The sequence below is a fragment of the Populus trichocarpa genome, chromosome 3, assembly GCF_000002775.5.
Source record: "Populus trichocarpa isolate Nisqually-1 chromosome 3, P.trichocarpa_v4.1, whole genome shotgun sequence".
Taxonomy (NCBI): Eukaryota; Viridiplantae; Streptophyta; class Magnoliopsida; order Malpighiales; family Salicaceae; genus Populus; species Populus trichocarpa.
This window is the reverse complement of record NC_037287.2, coordinates 13,021,097-13,036,262: the sequence shown is the minus strand read 5'-3', so window position 1 is coordinate 13,036,262 and position 15,166 is coordinate 13,021,097. Positions and strand designations below refer to the sequence as shown.

At 32.9% G+C, this 15,166-nt stretch overlaps 1 protein-coding gene across 24 annotated transcripts; it reads right to left on the bottom strand.

The window, feature by feature from the left end:
* Nucleotides 1-9,754: 9,754 nt before the first annotated feature.
* Nucleotides 9,755-14,857, bottom strand: LOC18097008 (uncharacterized). Of its 24 annotated transcripts, none has more exons than XM_052451028.1 (9): nt 14,698-14,840; nt 14,514-14,598; nt 13,965-14,202; nt 13,240-13,391; nt 11,966-12,128; nt 11,703-11,777; nt 10,826-10,865; nt 10,589-10,678; nt 9,755-10,021 (listed from the first exon to the last, which is right to left on the bottom strand). In XM_052451028.1, the coding sequence occupies exons 5-9, from the start codon at nt 12,087-12,089 to the stop codon at nt 10,000-10,002; spliced, it is 351 nt and encodes a 116-aa protein (XP_052306988.1). In that variant the 5' UTR covers nt 12,090-12,128; nt 13,240-13,391; nt 13,965-14,202; nt 14,514-14,598; nt 14,698-14,840; the 3' UTR covers nt 9,755-9,999. The 24 variants fall into 24 exon arrangements, 10 of the variants coding, with proteins under 10 accessions (XP_052306988.1, XP_024452612.1, XP_024452613.1 ...); XM_024596844.2 differs by having other exon boundaries at nt 13,240-13,374; XM_024596845.2 differs by having other exon boundaries at nt 13,240-13,374; nt 13,965-14,198.
* Nucleotides 14,858-15,166: the final 309 nt, after the last annotated feature.

Sequence of the window (15,166 nt, the reverse complement as noted above, 5' to 3'; positions counted from 1 at the left end):
TATTGGATTTAATATTTTTTATAAAATATTTTTATTTAATTATATAATAAAAATAGATGCTCACAAAAGTGAACACCAACATAAAAATAGCCACTTATTTGAGACAATAAAAACCCTATAGAATATAAACAAAAATAAATCATGCAATCTATTTCCCAATAAATCCAATATCGAATGATAAAATAAAAAAATAAAGGGAAAAAATAATGCATATTTGGTCAGTGGATAAACTCGTCAAACCTGTGAATCAAGTAACTAGGTTAGCAAGCCAAACTTGTGAACCGAGTTATGGATTCCATTAAAATTATAATTTGTTTTTTTAAATTATTTATTGTTTAACTATAAGATAACAAAAATAGACGATCGCAAAATTAAACATCAACCCAATACCGAGATGTTTTTTTGAGTCCACGATAACCTCATAGAAAACAAATTAAAACCAGTTATTAATCTGAATTTTAAATTAACACAAAATTTAAGGATGGAATTAAAAAAAAAAACATTAAACTTGCCGGACCTGCAATTCAGGTCAATTAGCCAAACTTTTGAACAAGTCCATGAACTTTATAAAGTTTAATGACATAACTTTTCTCTAAAACTACTTTTTAACTATATAAGAAAAAAAAACAAATGATAAAAAATTTAAGTTCAATTAAGAAAGAAAAGAAAAAAGACACCCTTCCAAACCTGAAAATTGAGGCAAACTGGGTTATCATAGCAAACCTGCAAACAACACTAACCATATAGAAAGGTAAAATGAAATAAATAAATAAATTATAAAATTAAATTCTCAATTATCTTAATATTAAAAAATGAAATCAACAAAAAAAATGATAACAAAAATTCAATAAATAAAAAGAAAAAAAGAAGAAGAAGCAAAGCATTATGGTTCATAGTGCAATAGGTGTGGATGAACAATAGTTTCCTTACACCCTTTAGTTTTTATTACTTTATTAAGTTTAATAACATGACTTTTCTCTTAAACTACTTTGCTTTTTTAATATATGAAAAACAATATAAAAAAATCAAGTTTGATAAAAAAAGAAGAAGAAGACTTTCCACCAAACTCATAAATCGGAGGAATCTAAGTTACCCTAACAAATTCGCAAACCATGCTAATCTTATAAAAAAAATAAAAATAAATTATAAAATTAAATTTTCAATCAATTAAATATTAAAAAGATAAACTCGGTATAAAAAATAAAAGAAAAACATAGCAATTTTTTTTTTAAATAAAACACTATAGATTATTTATGTAATCCATAATATAATGAACACAAATAAATTGTATTTTTCACATCTTTTAGTTATTATTAATTAATAATTAATAGTTCTAGTATAATGAAGGGTGAATTTTTAACCTCGCCGGAGGAAATCATTTACCGATCATCTCATTTTAGTTTCCAAACTCCAAGGAATGGAAACTAGGATAATTTAACTTTTAAGTATACGAACAAACACATTACAATAGAGTCTCGAGAGATCATTTATATTTGAATTGGTGCATTTTTGAAATTCTTATATTTTTTGTAGATTCTTATAAGATTCAACTTGAAGAAATAATAAGTGACCACTCATGCTAAACTCGAACTTCAATAAACAAATAAAATATTATATGTTTCTTTATTTTATTTTTTTCAATGGATTATTAAATATCTAATTTTATTATTGTGAATAATTTCATAACATGCTTTATATTTCCAGTAAAGTCTTGTCATAAATCTAAACTCTTGATAAATTATAAATACTAATCAGATTTTTTTTAAAATGAGAAATTAATTAGATGAAGTGGTAATATGATTTTAAATTTCCTAGGCATTTTTTTTAATTGGAAACCAATTGCTAACCTCCCCTGCTAGCTTTGCAAGACCACGCCGTGTAAAAAAAAATAACACATGGCGCGTGACAAATATAAAAAGAAAAATTGACGTGCATTTATCAGTAGAATATCAAATTAATCATCCGAATCATTGATCATAAAACGAAAATTTGAACAAGTGATCATGATCTGACGGTTTTTGGCAACTCATGAGTTCGGAAAGGAGGCACGACCACATAGATCTTGGAGAAGTACAGGCAATGCTCTCGTCACCCGACAGGAACAGTATCTCTCACCAACAGAATTTTATGTTTTTATATTTATGTGATATTCTAAAGAGTTTTGGATAATGGAGCAGCAGATCAAACAATAGGAAATAAATAAATAAAAAAAGAGAAAAAATTAAAGTGTTTGTGCAGTGTCCTTCTGCGAGGGCATTATAGGAATCATCGCGTGTTCTATGACTTTGCTACGCGCATGCTTCCGTGCAGCGCGTTCTCGACACTCGTGGGCCTGAAGAGCACGCCGTATGCAACGCCACGTAATTCTTTTAGGGGAAATATCAAAGTAACCCTTGAATAAAAAACCTGCCTGGGTGTTAGTGAATGTACCAAAATAACCCTGAATTAAAACGAATGCGCTCGCAAGGGACAATTCTCTCTTTTTTCTCCTTTTCTTCAAACTGCAGAGGAAAACCTAGGGGGTAGGTAGGGTATGGTGGGGAGGTGGGGTCCAGATGGGGGAAATGCCCAAGTGGGAGCCACATTCACTTTGTCCCCTTCAAACCCTACCCCTTTAAATGAGACCCCATTGACATTGTATGGATACACAGAACATGAGATTGTTATTATTATATTTGGGTTATTGTAGAAGTAACAGTATGTTTTGCTGGGGACGTATGTATGATCCCTCTGTCTTTGCCTTTGGCAAAGTGTCTGCCATTTTGCAATTTCTGCACTCATTGGTCCTAGGGTTCCTTCGCGTGACCCTACACCAAAACATCCTATGATGATGGATGGTGGTGGTGGCGATGGATGGTGGTGGACAGGGGGGTGCAAGCGTCCCATGCCCACGCGTGATTCTGTCTCAATTTCCGCCCTTAACTGTTGCTCTTTCTCCTCAAAAAAGAAAAAAAGAAAAAGAAAAGAGTTAACTCAAATGATCAAATGTCTCGCTCATCATATACCAGCAGCGACTGAATGAATGCAGCTTATCTGTGTTTGAATTCGGTCAAATTGAGGTTATAGTTATTTTAAATTTCTCTGTGTCAAATTAAGATGAAGGTATAAAGATTTTTTTTTACAGGAGAGAGTTTCCAAGCCTCTTGATATTAGGTGGTCTTCATGAAAATAAGCAGTATCTCACTAAATCAATATATACATATAAATTTTGTTTTTTTAATTATAGTCATTTTTTTCTTCCAAATTAGTTCTCAGGTCTCGAATTAAAATAAGTTTACAGTACATACACCTGAACTAATGATTATAAACTCGATAGCTTCTTGCAGTAAAGTAAGATTAAAATACTGGTAATGAGTGCAATTTTCTCACACTATACATTTCATCGAATTCCCCGATAAAACATGTATGTATCATGTATGTATGTATATGTATCCTAATATAATAGAAACTCAAACATAATTTTAGTCAAAATTTAATTGCTCATCCGAGTTGCTAACACATTTTGAATCTGATTAATAAGATTTTTATCTATATAGGTACAGATGCTGTTGGACCTGGCGCTCTATCATGCCAAAGAGGTGGCCTTATTATGCATCTCTCAAGGGTGTCGAGTCCAAAACTTTTTGGCATCACATCTCGGGCGTGGTTGGACGCTCTATCATCGTCGGAGTCTAACGCGTGGCCAGATCTTAAATGAATTATTAACAAATAAATATATTAAAATGTCTGAAAATCTAATGCACATCTCTAAGAATTTTACATAAATCTTAAACGAATTATTTTTTAATAAATAGATTTAATTAAATAAGTTTATACTCCATCAACACTCTCATGACTCATTATATCTCTATTCTTAGTAGGATAAAATAATTAGAATACAACTCACGATATAAAATTAATTTACAAGAATGAGATTACTTTCTAACCCCTCTATCAAGGAATCATGCACAGACTCACATTACCATGTGTTTATTTTTTTATCAAATAAATGGGGATGGTGAGATTCGAACTCGTGACCGCTTGATTATCAAGGCTCTGATACCATGTCAAAAAACCATCTCAACCCAATAAGTTAAGATGTTAAGTGAAGTACTCCCAATATATTATTTATCTTATTATCTCTAACACCATCTACTCCATCAAAGATTTTATTGATAGATTTTTGTACATATTGTTTTCAAAAAATACTGAATCCAGGAAAAAATATATTTATAAAAAATTTGGTTCATCGTGATCAATTAAAGATTAGCCATATTATAATAACAATTTAGAAGATTCACAAACATCAATTTAGTTTCTCAAAATCACTTTTAAATTAAATGAAGTAAAGTAATATGGACTTCTGTCACGAGAGCATATCGATATCGTTGCATAACCAACCACTTGTTTTAACTAAGAAATTTATTTAAGGTTGCTTATACATGCCATATACTCAATTGTTCATAAACGATGCACACTCATATATACTATATTGAGAATATATTCCGAGATTCTACATCTGTTAGAGAAGATTCCTTAGAAGGTAAAACAAAAAGGAATTGCAAATTGTGTAAGATCTAAGGAAATTATTAATAGCTTCTCGGAATAATGGAAGCAACTTAAACGTGGAAAAGGGGAAGCTGCATGCTTCACTCCCACAAACATGCAGTGTACTGTAGACATTAGAAGCCATCAATGGATTTTGTGCCATAACAATATTGATGATCATAACTGTTGCAGGGCTTCACCACTTTTGGGTCTTCAAAATTTCCAAAAACACTGAATATACAGAAGCTGCTAAATCCTAAGGAAATCATCACTAATTTTATCTGTACGTGCCTGTGGCGTGGTCCTAAAATGAATATGCACAACGCAAAAGAGGTGCCAGTGTTGAGGCTATAAACTGCATGCATTCAGGACCATTTGGATTCCAGGATTGCATGTCTCATAAAAGGGTAAAATCTGTTAACCAACCAGACACGCACACAAAGCAGAATCTTGGAGCTAAAACTTCCCAGTCTATAAAGCAAGGGAAACTAGACGAAGAGAACAAGGAGCAAAAGCCGTAAAACAAAGCAAGCAGCCTCATCATCTTATCTTGTAAGCTTGTGGCATGGCTTGCCATAAAGCTCGCTCCTTTTCCTGCATGCTATACTTCAATAAAATCAACCCGGTGCCAGTGGATAAAAAGAAGAAGAAAAAGAATAGTTGAACGGAATTTTTTTTATTTGTTGTTGGATGGAAACGGAATCCACCTAGTAAAAAGTTTGCGTCGGAACTATAGTTATCAATCTCGTGGTTAGAGAAGGGATCAAACTACTGAGTCATTGAGTCAGCAAATGGATTAATTGTTAAGTACTTTGGCTCGTCCCTACATCTACAAATGAGAACCAATAGATTTGGAAAGAAGTCAAAGCTTGTTAGAAGACAAGTCTGACTAGGTAGTTGGGATGAAGAAGTCTCAAGGGTGGCTCAGTTTCACCAGGGTTATGTTGACATCACTACCGTTAAAAACAGTCAATCTCAAAGCAGTTGGTGACCCACATGTGTGAGTGCCTGAGCTGGGGCTTTTTTACTGTTAGTGTAATAGGAATTATATTTTTATTTAATGATACACGTCACGTGTTTGAAAAATTTTGAAAAATTAGAATGTGTTTTTCATTATAGCAGTGGTTGTTTTTTAAATAATTTTTTATACCAAAATACATGCTAATGATGTTTTTTCATTTTTTAAAAATTATTTTTGATATCAGCACATCAAAACGATCCAAAACGTACAAATCATATTAAATTTTAGCTAAAATTTTTTTTTTTTGAATTTTTTGGGAACGCGGTTTGCACCGCGTTCCCAAACACATTCTTAATATGTTTGATATTGATTTTTTTAAATAAAAAATAGGTTTTATAATTTTTATCATTTTTTTCTATTGAATTATCATGATCTCATGACTTAGGCTATATGTGTGGTGAGATAATCCGGGTTGGCTCAATTCTAATTACTAGGATTACAGATTTATCATATTAACTCGGGTTGATTATGATTATTTTTTTAAGTTTTTTTATCCTATTTATTCTTTCATATTTAACAAACTGAGAATTGAGATACATCATTTTTCTTTTTTAAAAAATATTTTTTTTTCATATTATCATAATCATTCTTTTAAAAAAATTGATACATCTACCATCATTATTTATTTTTTTATTATTTAGTTAAAATAAAATCCATTTATTTAATTTAGTCTTTACTGTAACTTAAGTCATGAATTATTCTTTCTTTCTTAAAATGTATTTGTTGTTCATAAATATCTTCATAAAAAATAAATAGTTTGAATCTGGGATTCATAACTAGTAAGGTATTAAAGTCATATTTGTTTTTGTGTTTTAAAAACGTTTTTAAAAAAATTTAAATTTTATTTTATTTTTTTCTTTGCTCGAATTAATATTTTTTTTGATATTTTTAGATTATTTTAATGTTTTAATTTCAAAAATAATTTTTAAAAAATAAAAATATATTATTTTAATATATTTTTAAATAAAAATATTTTAAAAAATATCCCCAGAGTATCTCGAGCCACTAAAATACAATAACAAGCAACAATCTTCCAAATGTAGCCATTTACGATTCCTCACTTGCTGCCTACTTGCTGGGACTGGCAAGTAATTCAATGCCACGTGGAGGAGCTATATATATATATATATACACACACACGGCCTCTAGGTTCTACTCCATCCAATTCATTGTTTGACATCAGAAATTACAATGTACTGGTTTTTTTTATATATATATTTCATAATAATAATAATAATTTAGGATAAGGGACGTTCGAAAATGCTCAAATTTATCTGGTTCCTGCAGAGTATTTCAGCGTACACATGCTTCTGCTAAAATTGAAATGGTATAAAACCTCCAGGGTTTAATTCCCCCCCCCCCCCCCCCCCCCCCCCGGCATTTAGTAGTGGGTTTGTGGATTTCTCATGATCATGAAAAACTAATCCTATGTTTTTTTTGGGATTAACGGCATCAAATCAAACCACTTCCTAGCAGATAAAAGTCAACCAATATTGAGCTTTTATGCATTAATCCCGGCAGAGAATAATTTTGCTCTCGTTAATCTGGCATCCGGCAAGCATTTCTTCAAGTACTTGCAAAGCTGTGGATTGAGCTATTAGTTAATTAAACCCTGGAACCAACCAAAATAAACGTTCTGGATCGATTATTAATACTGGCAGCCTGTTCTTGCAAACTGAGCTGCTGGTGCGTGTCTAAATATATAGCAAATTAAAACAAATATATAAACGTGACAGATTTTAAAACAAAATCAAAATAAGTGGTGCAATATATGGAATCATAGAGATCCAAGATGATGTAATAGAAAGGTAAAGAAAAAAGGAGATGGAGGGTTCCACAGGAGAATGATGAAAGAATTGAACATACTCAGGAATAAGATTGGCAAGACAAAAGGGTGGATATGAAAACTGGGTCCATGAGGGATTTTTCAAAAAACAAAAAAAACATACCGTGTTTAGCGTTTGACTTCACAGTCACACCCCGCCATCTCTCTCATGACCACAATCCTCTTTTTCTGTTCATATTCTAACTTTTGTATTGTCTGAGTGGAGAACAAAATCATGAGGGTTTGAAGGATGCGTGAGATATTGGGGGCATGCATGTGAGAGAGACCTCTTCTAGTTTAAGTCAAGACCCAAACGTAGACTTCAACAGCTCAACCATGTATGATCCACTCCTAACAACACTCTGATATTCTTCAAACGAGAAACATTAATTATCTGATCACATCACTCTGGTCACTTTAATTCATGATCTTCCATCTTCCACAAGCTGTTTACTGTTGGAGAGGAACACAGACATCCTCTTCAAATTTTTTGGTACAGTTGTTTAATAGTTAAACAAATTGTTTCACCTAATTAATGCTTCTTCTTCTTTTCTAATAACAATGTGCATGCATTATCAACAAAAACGAAAGTTACTGGGGGCGTAATGAACAGGCGATACGGTTTTGTTGTTTATGATGAAAACTTCAAAAAAATAATGAAGCTTTTGGGGTGAAGTAGAAAGGTAAAAGGGTGAAAATTAAGAGAAGAGATCCATGTGATCAAGAAACTATTGCAATGACCACACATTTGAAACCTTTCATTGCTGATATTGATCTCCTTGGCTTAATCAAGAGGATTTGGCAAGATACTTAACAAGATAAGTGACATAAAAATAAAAAAGAAGGGTCCCAAGTCATCATTACATGTCATGTTCTATCATTTGGTTTTTGTTTTAAAACAAAAATAAAGATGCTTTGACATGAAGATTTGAGAGGGCACCGCCGCTTATTTTGAGAGTATTGTGCGAGGAAATTAGAATAGACAACCAAATGATTTAGACCTTCTAAAGTAATTAGATATACAAGGCGAAAAAGGAAAGGCGTGGAGGATTTAAATTAATGGGAAGGAGGGTTTTCTTGGGAACTTTGAGCAAGGATACAGATAGTTAAACATGCCATTCTCCATAGGCAACAGATTAACGAGTGTCAGGGACTCAAGAGGATTCATATTTTTTTCCCTAATAAGAACTCAAAATGATTTTTACTAATTTTTTTTCTTAATCCAGTGACGTGTTGAAACCTGAAACCAATATTAAAATCAGCATGATGTCTGCCTAAGTAAATTGTCAAACTAGGATAGGATTGCTGCTACACAAATGTAAATTGCTGGTTCGAATGGCAAGGGACAGAACATACAATCTTAACAAAACCATGTAAATTTTTTGTTCCTTTGTGCTTTAATTAGAGCTCTGGGGTTCGTGAAAGACAACATGTTTCTGGAGAAGCCCTGCTTTTGAACAAGCATGTCCCATGAAAGTTAAAAGCCTCATTAACATCCATGGCAAAACACAAGAGAGAGAAGAAGTTCCCAGAGGAAGGGTTCTTTTTATGATCAACTTGAGTCTTCGGTGTTCCTAAGCCTTGCGACTTGCGCTGCTTTGTTTCTTTGAAAATCCCAAGCTTGGAATAATTTTAGTTTTTTGCCTAAAATTATTGGAGGTTTTTCTCCTCTTTTCTTTTCCTCAATTCTCCTTGCTTTTCGATATTAAGAAATGGCAGTATAACTCTCATATTTCCACCCCTTAACATGTGCAAGTGACATCCCCTCACTTCACTGCTGCTTTCTGAAGCAAAAGACTTTGTAACGTAGCTCACTAGGAATCCAACCTGCCAAGCAAGACTCAAAGTGCCATCATTTTGTTTTAGAAGATAGAAGCAACTTTATGTTCATGGGTTTGTTGGATGTTTGTCTAAACTCTCAACCATAGTCTTCGTCTCAATCATCATGAGTTTCATTTTTCCCTCTTTATCTACCTTTTCTTTCTCAAGCTTTCAAAGCTTATAATTACAAAGTACTGCTCCTGGAGTGACACTGGAAGAAGACAACCCAACACACCCGTGGATGTCCTATGAATCATCATTCTGCTCCTGTGGCCTTCTTCCATCACTTCAGTTCTTTCTTTTGATGAAATTATTTTGTTCATTTGCCCATTTTCTCACCTGTCAGGGATTTTATTTTTTTTGCTAGAGATTGTGAAGCGTCATATTTTATGTTACGTTCAAATCGTTGCGCCTAGCAACATGGGGCATTTATGATGATCAAAGTTGCTTTTGCATATAGCAAAGGGATCATTGACTACAAGCATTATAATGGGTTATTATGGCTGTTTAAACGTTTGCCACCTTTTTCTACTAAAATATGATATTAGCACATTTCATGCTTTTTGACACAAAGGAAAAGCTTTATTACCACACAAAAATTACAAAATAAAATTGCAATGTAGTTCGTAAGCTAAACAATGCAGTGTATTATTGTTTTGAAAATACAACACTACTAGCAACGCTGTTATTGAAGCGTGAAGTTCTAGCCCAAATTGAGGAGTAAGTGATCCGTAGTTCTTTGTTGGGTATCGAGTAATTCTGGCAAGAGAAGGAACCTTTTCACTCGTTTGGCTCTGGCTTAGATTCAACAAATGCAGCTATAAAGCCTGCCAAGCATTATGAAGGCATGTCAAGAATAACTTTAAGAACGTAGTGGCATTCACAGTGACATGTTGGAGACACTACATTATGCTGTTACTTGAGACCTACATGACTTTGACATGAAGGGAGCAAGAGGGAAAGAAAATTCAAGCATATGCGGCGAAAGCCAGAACAGGGGTCCTGAGATCAAATATTGTGCTATGTCCCTGACACACTTTCTCATTAAAGACAGAAAAGAGATCCAGAATTAAATCCAATCCAATGCAAATTGCAACCTTTCAAAAATTGTACTTTAGAGAATTCTCAAATGGTTTCTAGCTTTTCAACTTTCTTATAAGTCAATTTTAATGGTATTGAAAACAATGTTTTGAAAATTAGAGGAGACATGGAATTTTTTAACTGAGGAATGGAGGGTTGTTAGTGATGCAGCTAGCTTGTGATAAACAAATGGCTATCACAACATTATAACTTTGCTTTTTAGTTACCTTGCTACTAATAATCCCACTGTAACATGAAATGGACTTCAACAGAGTAATTCATCCTCTTTCACTCTGAATCAAGATTTAACTTACCTCCCTTGCCCTTGTGTTTTTTGTGCTGCATTCAAAGGCCCTTGTTTGTTAGGGATAATTTGGTTGATAAAAGGCCTCTCACAGCGGTAACTGTTAATGATAATTGACAAAATTACAGGAAACTTAAAGCAAAATTAAAAGAGCATATGAAAAATTAAATGATCAATTATTTGTGGTCCAGAAATAATTTCTCGGATATGAGAGTAATTACACCAGAAAACAACAGAACTGTCCAACCTGAAGGTAAGCAGCTGGTAAAAGAAAATGCAGAAGAATCCTGCACAGAGAAAAACACAAATCCAGTATAAGGCTCATGTAAATGCCCACAAACATGGAAGACTTAAAGCCTCAAATCCATACCTGGAAGTAGTGTTTGATGAATAATGCAGAGAATATAACCCTCGAAATCATATCCTCAGAATAGTCAAGAAACCAGTGACCAGAGAATTTCAATTTAATAAAGAATATGTCATCAATTTCCTACTTTTGTTGGATCTTGTCCCGTCATGAGAGGAGAAGCATTCAGCTACTTATGAAGGTAAACAGAAATATTGTGACTTCAAATTGATGTTGAAATGCATTTACTGCATGTATTCCGAATGTAAATCTTTCAGCCCAAAAGAAAAGAAAGGGAAAGAATCTACAAATTCTTAACCATTCTGGCGAGCAAAGGAGTTAATCACACACACTATTCCAGGGAAAATGCCTGGTCACACAAGATAAGCTAGTAGTAGTAGTGGCATTAGCAGGCAAGTGTAATGGCACAATAATACAGAAGATGGGAAAATTTCTTTTTCCAGGTCCTGTCTTGCTGCCCTCAACAAAGTTTGTAACTATGTTTCTTAACTAAAAACGATACGGTGCTAGCTAAAAGCATAGGCTAGATTCAAATACATAACAAAAATGATGAAACCACAAAGCAATAAAATGCAAAATAAAACATGAAGAGACCAGTACCATCAAGACAGCATAAGCAAATTTGTCGAAAATGATGAAACCACAAAGCAAGAAAATGCAAAAGAACACATGAAGAGACCAGAACCATCAAAACAACATAAGCAAATCTGTTGAAATCAGAACAATGTTAAGAGAACAAATGAGGAGAGAAATAAACCTGATGCAGACCTGGAAAATGTAGCATGTGAACTTTCCTTGAATGGAAGATTCACCAATCTCACAACTAAGCTCCCTGGAAATGAAAAATTAACATTTACAACAAGCTCCAAATTATAAACATGCTATATTAATCAAACTCTCTAAATTGAGGCAGCAAAAGATTCAAATATACTATTTTGGTTTATTTAAACACTCAATTTGATTAAAAAAAATTGTTGTTATAACTCAAAGAGGCACATAATATCTGAACCAGCCACATACCTAACTTGTGAACAAGTCCATATACAGCCTGGTTGTTTGGGGTATCCAACCATACAAGAACAATCTTTTCCTCTTTTTGAAGAATTAGCTTTTGAGAGGATAGATGAGTGAACAGAAAACACATGCTAGCTGCTGCTTATCACAATCCATTATAGTTCCTAGTCTGTGAAAAGACATGGTGTTAACTAATATACTAACAAAATAGTTGTGAATATCACACAGTTGCTAAAGAACCTTGCCATAAATTGATAACGAATTAATATGACCAAATTGAAGAGACTATCGAGCTCTACAGTTTGCAAACATTAACAAATCAAACAGGTTTCCATCACACTACCAGTTTAAGCAATTTTTCCTTCCTTTGTTTTCTTTTGAAGGGACAGGGATGAATATAAAAAGCATAGAAACTTCGCTCACACACAAAAAAAAATCATTCCTGAAAGGGAAAAGATCAGAACTTCTAAATGCATGGAAAAGAACAAAATAACTCCAATATCCTAAGAACAAGCAAGCTTCATGTGCAGTTTGTGACAATGCAAAAACAATTCCTTTGTCCTACGAGAATTAAAAGTTTTATGTTAAAGTTGTCAGTGAACAAGGCTATATAGCAAGAAATAAGTTTCACGTACACAAGTAAGTCTCACAACTAGGAATTCAGATCAAGGAGATTACTTCGAAAAATAGATATGGAGACAGGTATAGATACATTTATCCAACCTTGTTTTTAATCAAATAGTCTGCAAATTGCCATTTTGCAGCTGATTTTCAAGGAATGCATTTCATATGCCAAAAAAAGAAAAAAGTGAGCACAAGTTGAAGTAACATTTTGTGCCTTGCATAAAAAGTAGCCCAAGACTTCCACAAGAACAGAAGTGACAAAAATTCCAAGATCTTGAAGATGAGAAGAAATGGTCAAGTTCTGTTAAAAAAAGGTGGAAAGAGACAGTGAAGCATACTAATTAGCGCACAATATCCACCACATAGAGGAATAGATTCTCCCCAAATCTGCATATCAAATCACCTAATACAAACACATTGAAAAGTAGAATCTATATGATGCAATTAGTACAACATGTACGCTCATCAAACTTTCAAATTGGGATGTTGTTGATGCATGTAGCATCACTTAACATCCTTGAATTATCTCAAAAACAGATGACGATGCTTTATTTCAAGCTGCAAAAGAATTCAAGTGCGTATCTACCACATGCCATTAGTCAGATCAACAACTTATAACTTTCAAGATTGTTAACAGAGTCCAAATAAACTTTTACCTTTGCTTGGAAAGAATGATGTACATTGTCAGACAATGCAAAAAGGTAGCTGCTGTTTCAACAATCAACCACATTTTAAGCAAGAGCAAATTTTGGGAGAGGATATACAAGGGTTCAGCTAAAAGCTTGCACAGCCTGCAACATAAAGTGAACTGATAATCATTGTTTATGTTATTTGGAAAAGGATAATGCAGATGAGATGAAGTACATTCAATTGCAATAAAAGACACGAGTTTACTATAAAGGGACTAGTAAGCTAGTAACTGAGGTTATGTAATGCACAAAGCAAACAAGAGAAGCCTGTAAAAGAGTCCCAGGGTTGGGGAGAGGAGAGACATATATGCTTAGCTACAGTAAAGTGTTGTGAAGCTCTGATCATTGATCATGGATGATGAAGGTAATGAAAACTAGAGAATTATCAATACATCAAAGATTTTTTACTCTTATATTCATCTCATAAATTCAACAACACTACTGCTTTCTCAAACTTTCTGAGAGTTAAGCAACTACCGAGGTGTTCCTTAGACTGCCTATGATCCATTTCTACTTCAAAGGAACTAAAATGAAAGTCTCAATTCACGAGCTATACCATGTTTAGAAAAAAACATGTTTAGGAGATCTAAAACTTTTTAGAGCATGCTGCTGGCAACAAAGAATGATAAGAGAACAGTTTGAACAACCTGTCCGGACAAAATTAATGTTAAGAGGCTATCATAGCATTTTACCATTGATCAAGATTGCTTGTGCATGTGGATTTGAATAAATTAGTCCTTGCCACCAGAAAACAAAAACAGAAGCTGCGATCGTAGTAACTATTCCAGGAGGGAATGTTATACAAGCTATTTTTAATAACTTTTCCGCATTTTCCTCAGTTGATGCACCATCACCGCAGCATATATAGCACAGTTTTGCAATACATCAGATAGAAGTTCAACTGCGAACCAAGGTTTGCCCACATGCTAACTAATTAAAGGGTTTACAATCAATTAAACCCATATAGGAGATTATGCATAAATTGCAGAACTCAATAATCCATTTCACAATTTGAGTATTTGTCTGACATTGAACCAAATTCAACAAGACTTTCAATGATCGAGTCATGTTTTGATGCAACAAAATATATATTAAATGGAAACCCTATCAAATAGTTTAATACTAAACCTTGCAATTCCACAAATCCAAGCCCAATAAAAACATAAGTCACTTAAACTTGCAAAGGCATGTCCAAAGCTCTGCACAAAATAAGCAAATATAACTAAACGAGCCAACAATACCATTCAATGTCAGCCCTCGTGCAGACTCGTCGGAATCCTTCCCAACTAAGAAACAACACGCATGTCACAAATGGATGGAATTGCACTGCATGAAAAAAGAGAATTTATTTCAGTTCATAAAATAGATTAAAAGAAAAAAACACAAATCCATGAGGCGGTTCTCAAAATCAAGAAAAGAAAATACCGCATAGTCCTATCTGTGAGGAGCCTGAAGATCCAGGAATTGAAAATAAAAGGGGTTCCTCGTGACAAAAACTGGGTTGCTAAATGAAATAGAAAAGCAGGAAGAAGCAGAAACCCAACGTTATATATTCATAAATAGAATTTTTAATAACTTTTTAATTTTTTTATAAAATTTATTAAGTTAAAGATAAAAAAAATAAAAAATGATGAAATTAAAAAAATATATTTTAAATGAAACAAGTATTAAGAAAATGAAGATTATAGAAAAACTAAAATAAAAAATAAAAAAATATATTTTATAAATATAAAATAAATACTAATAAGATAATAAAATCAAATCTGAAAGGTTAAAAATTATTTAATTAATAAAAAAATAAAAAAAGTTAAAAAAATAAAATCAAATTAAATTCTAAAAAATAAATTGAAAAAAATTCAAAAAAAAATATATATTAATAAAAAAAAAGTTAGGA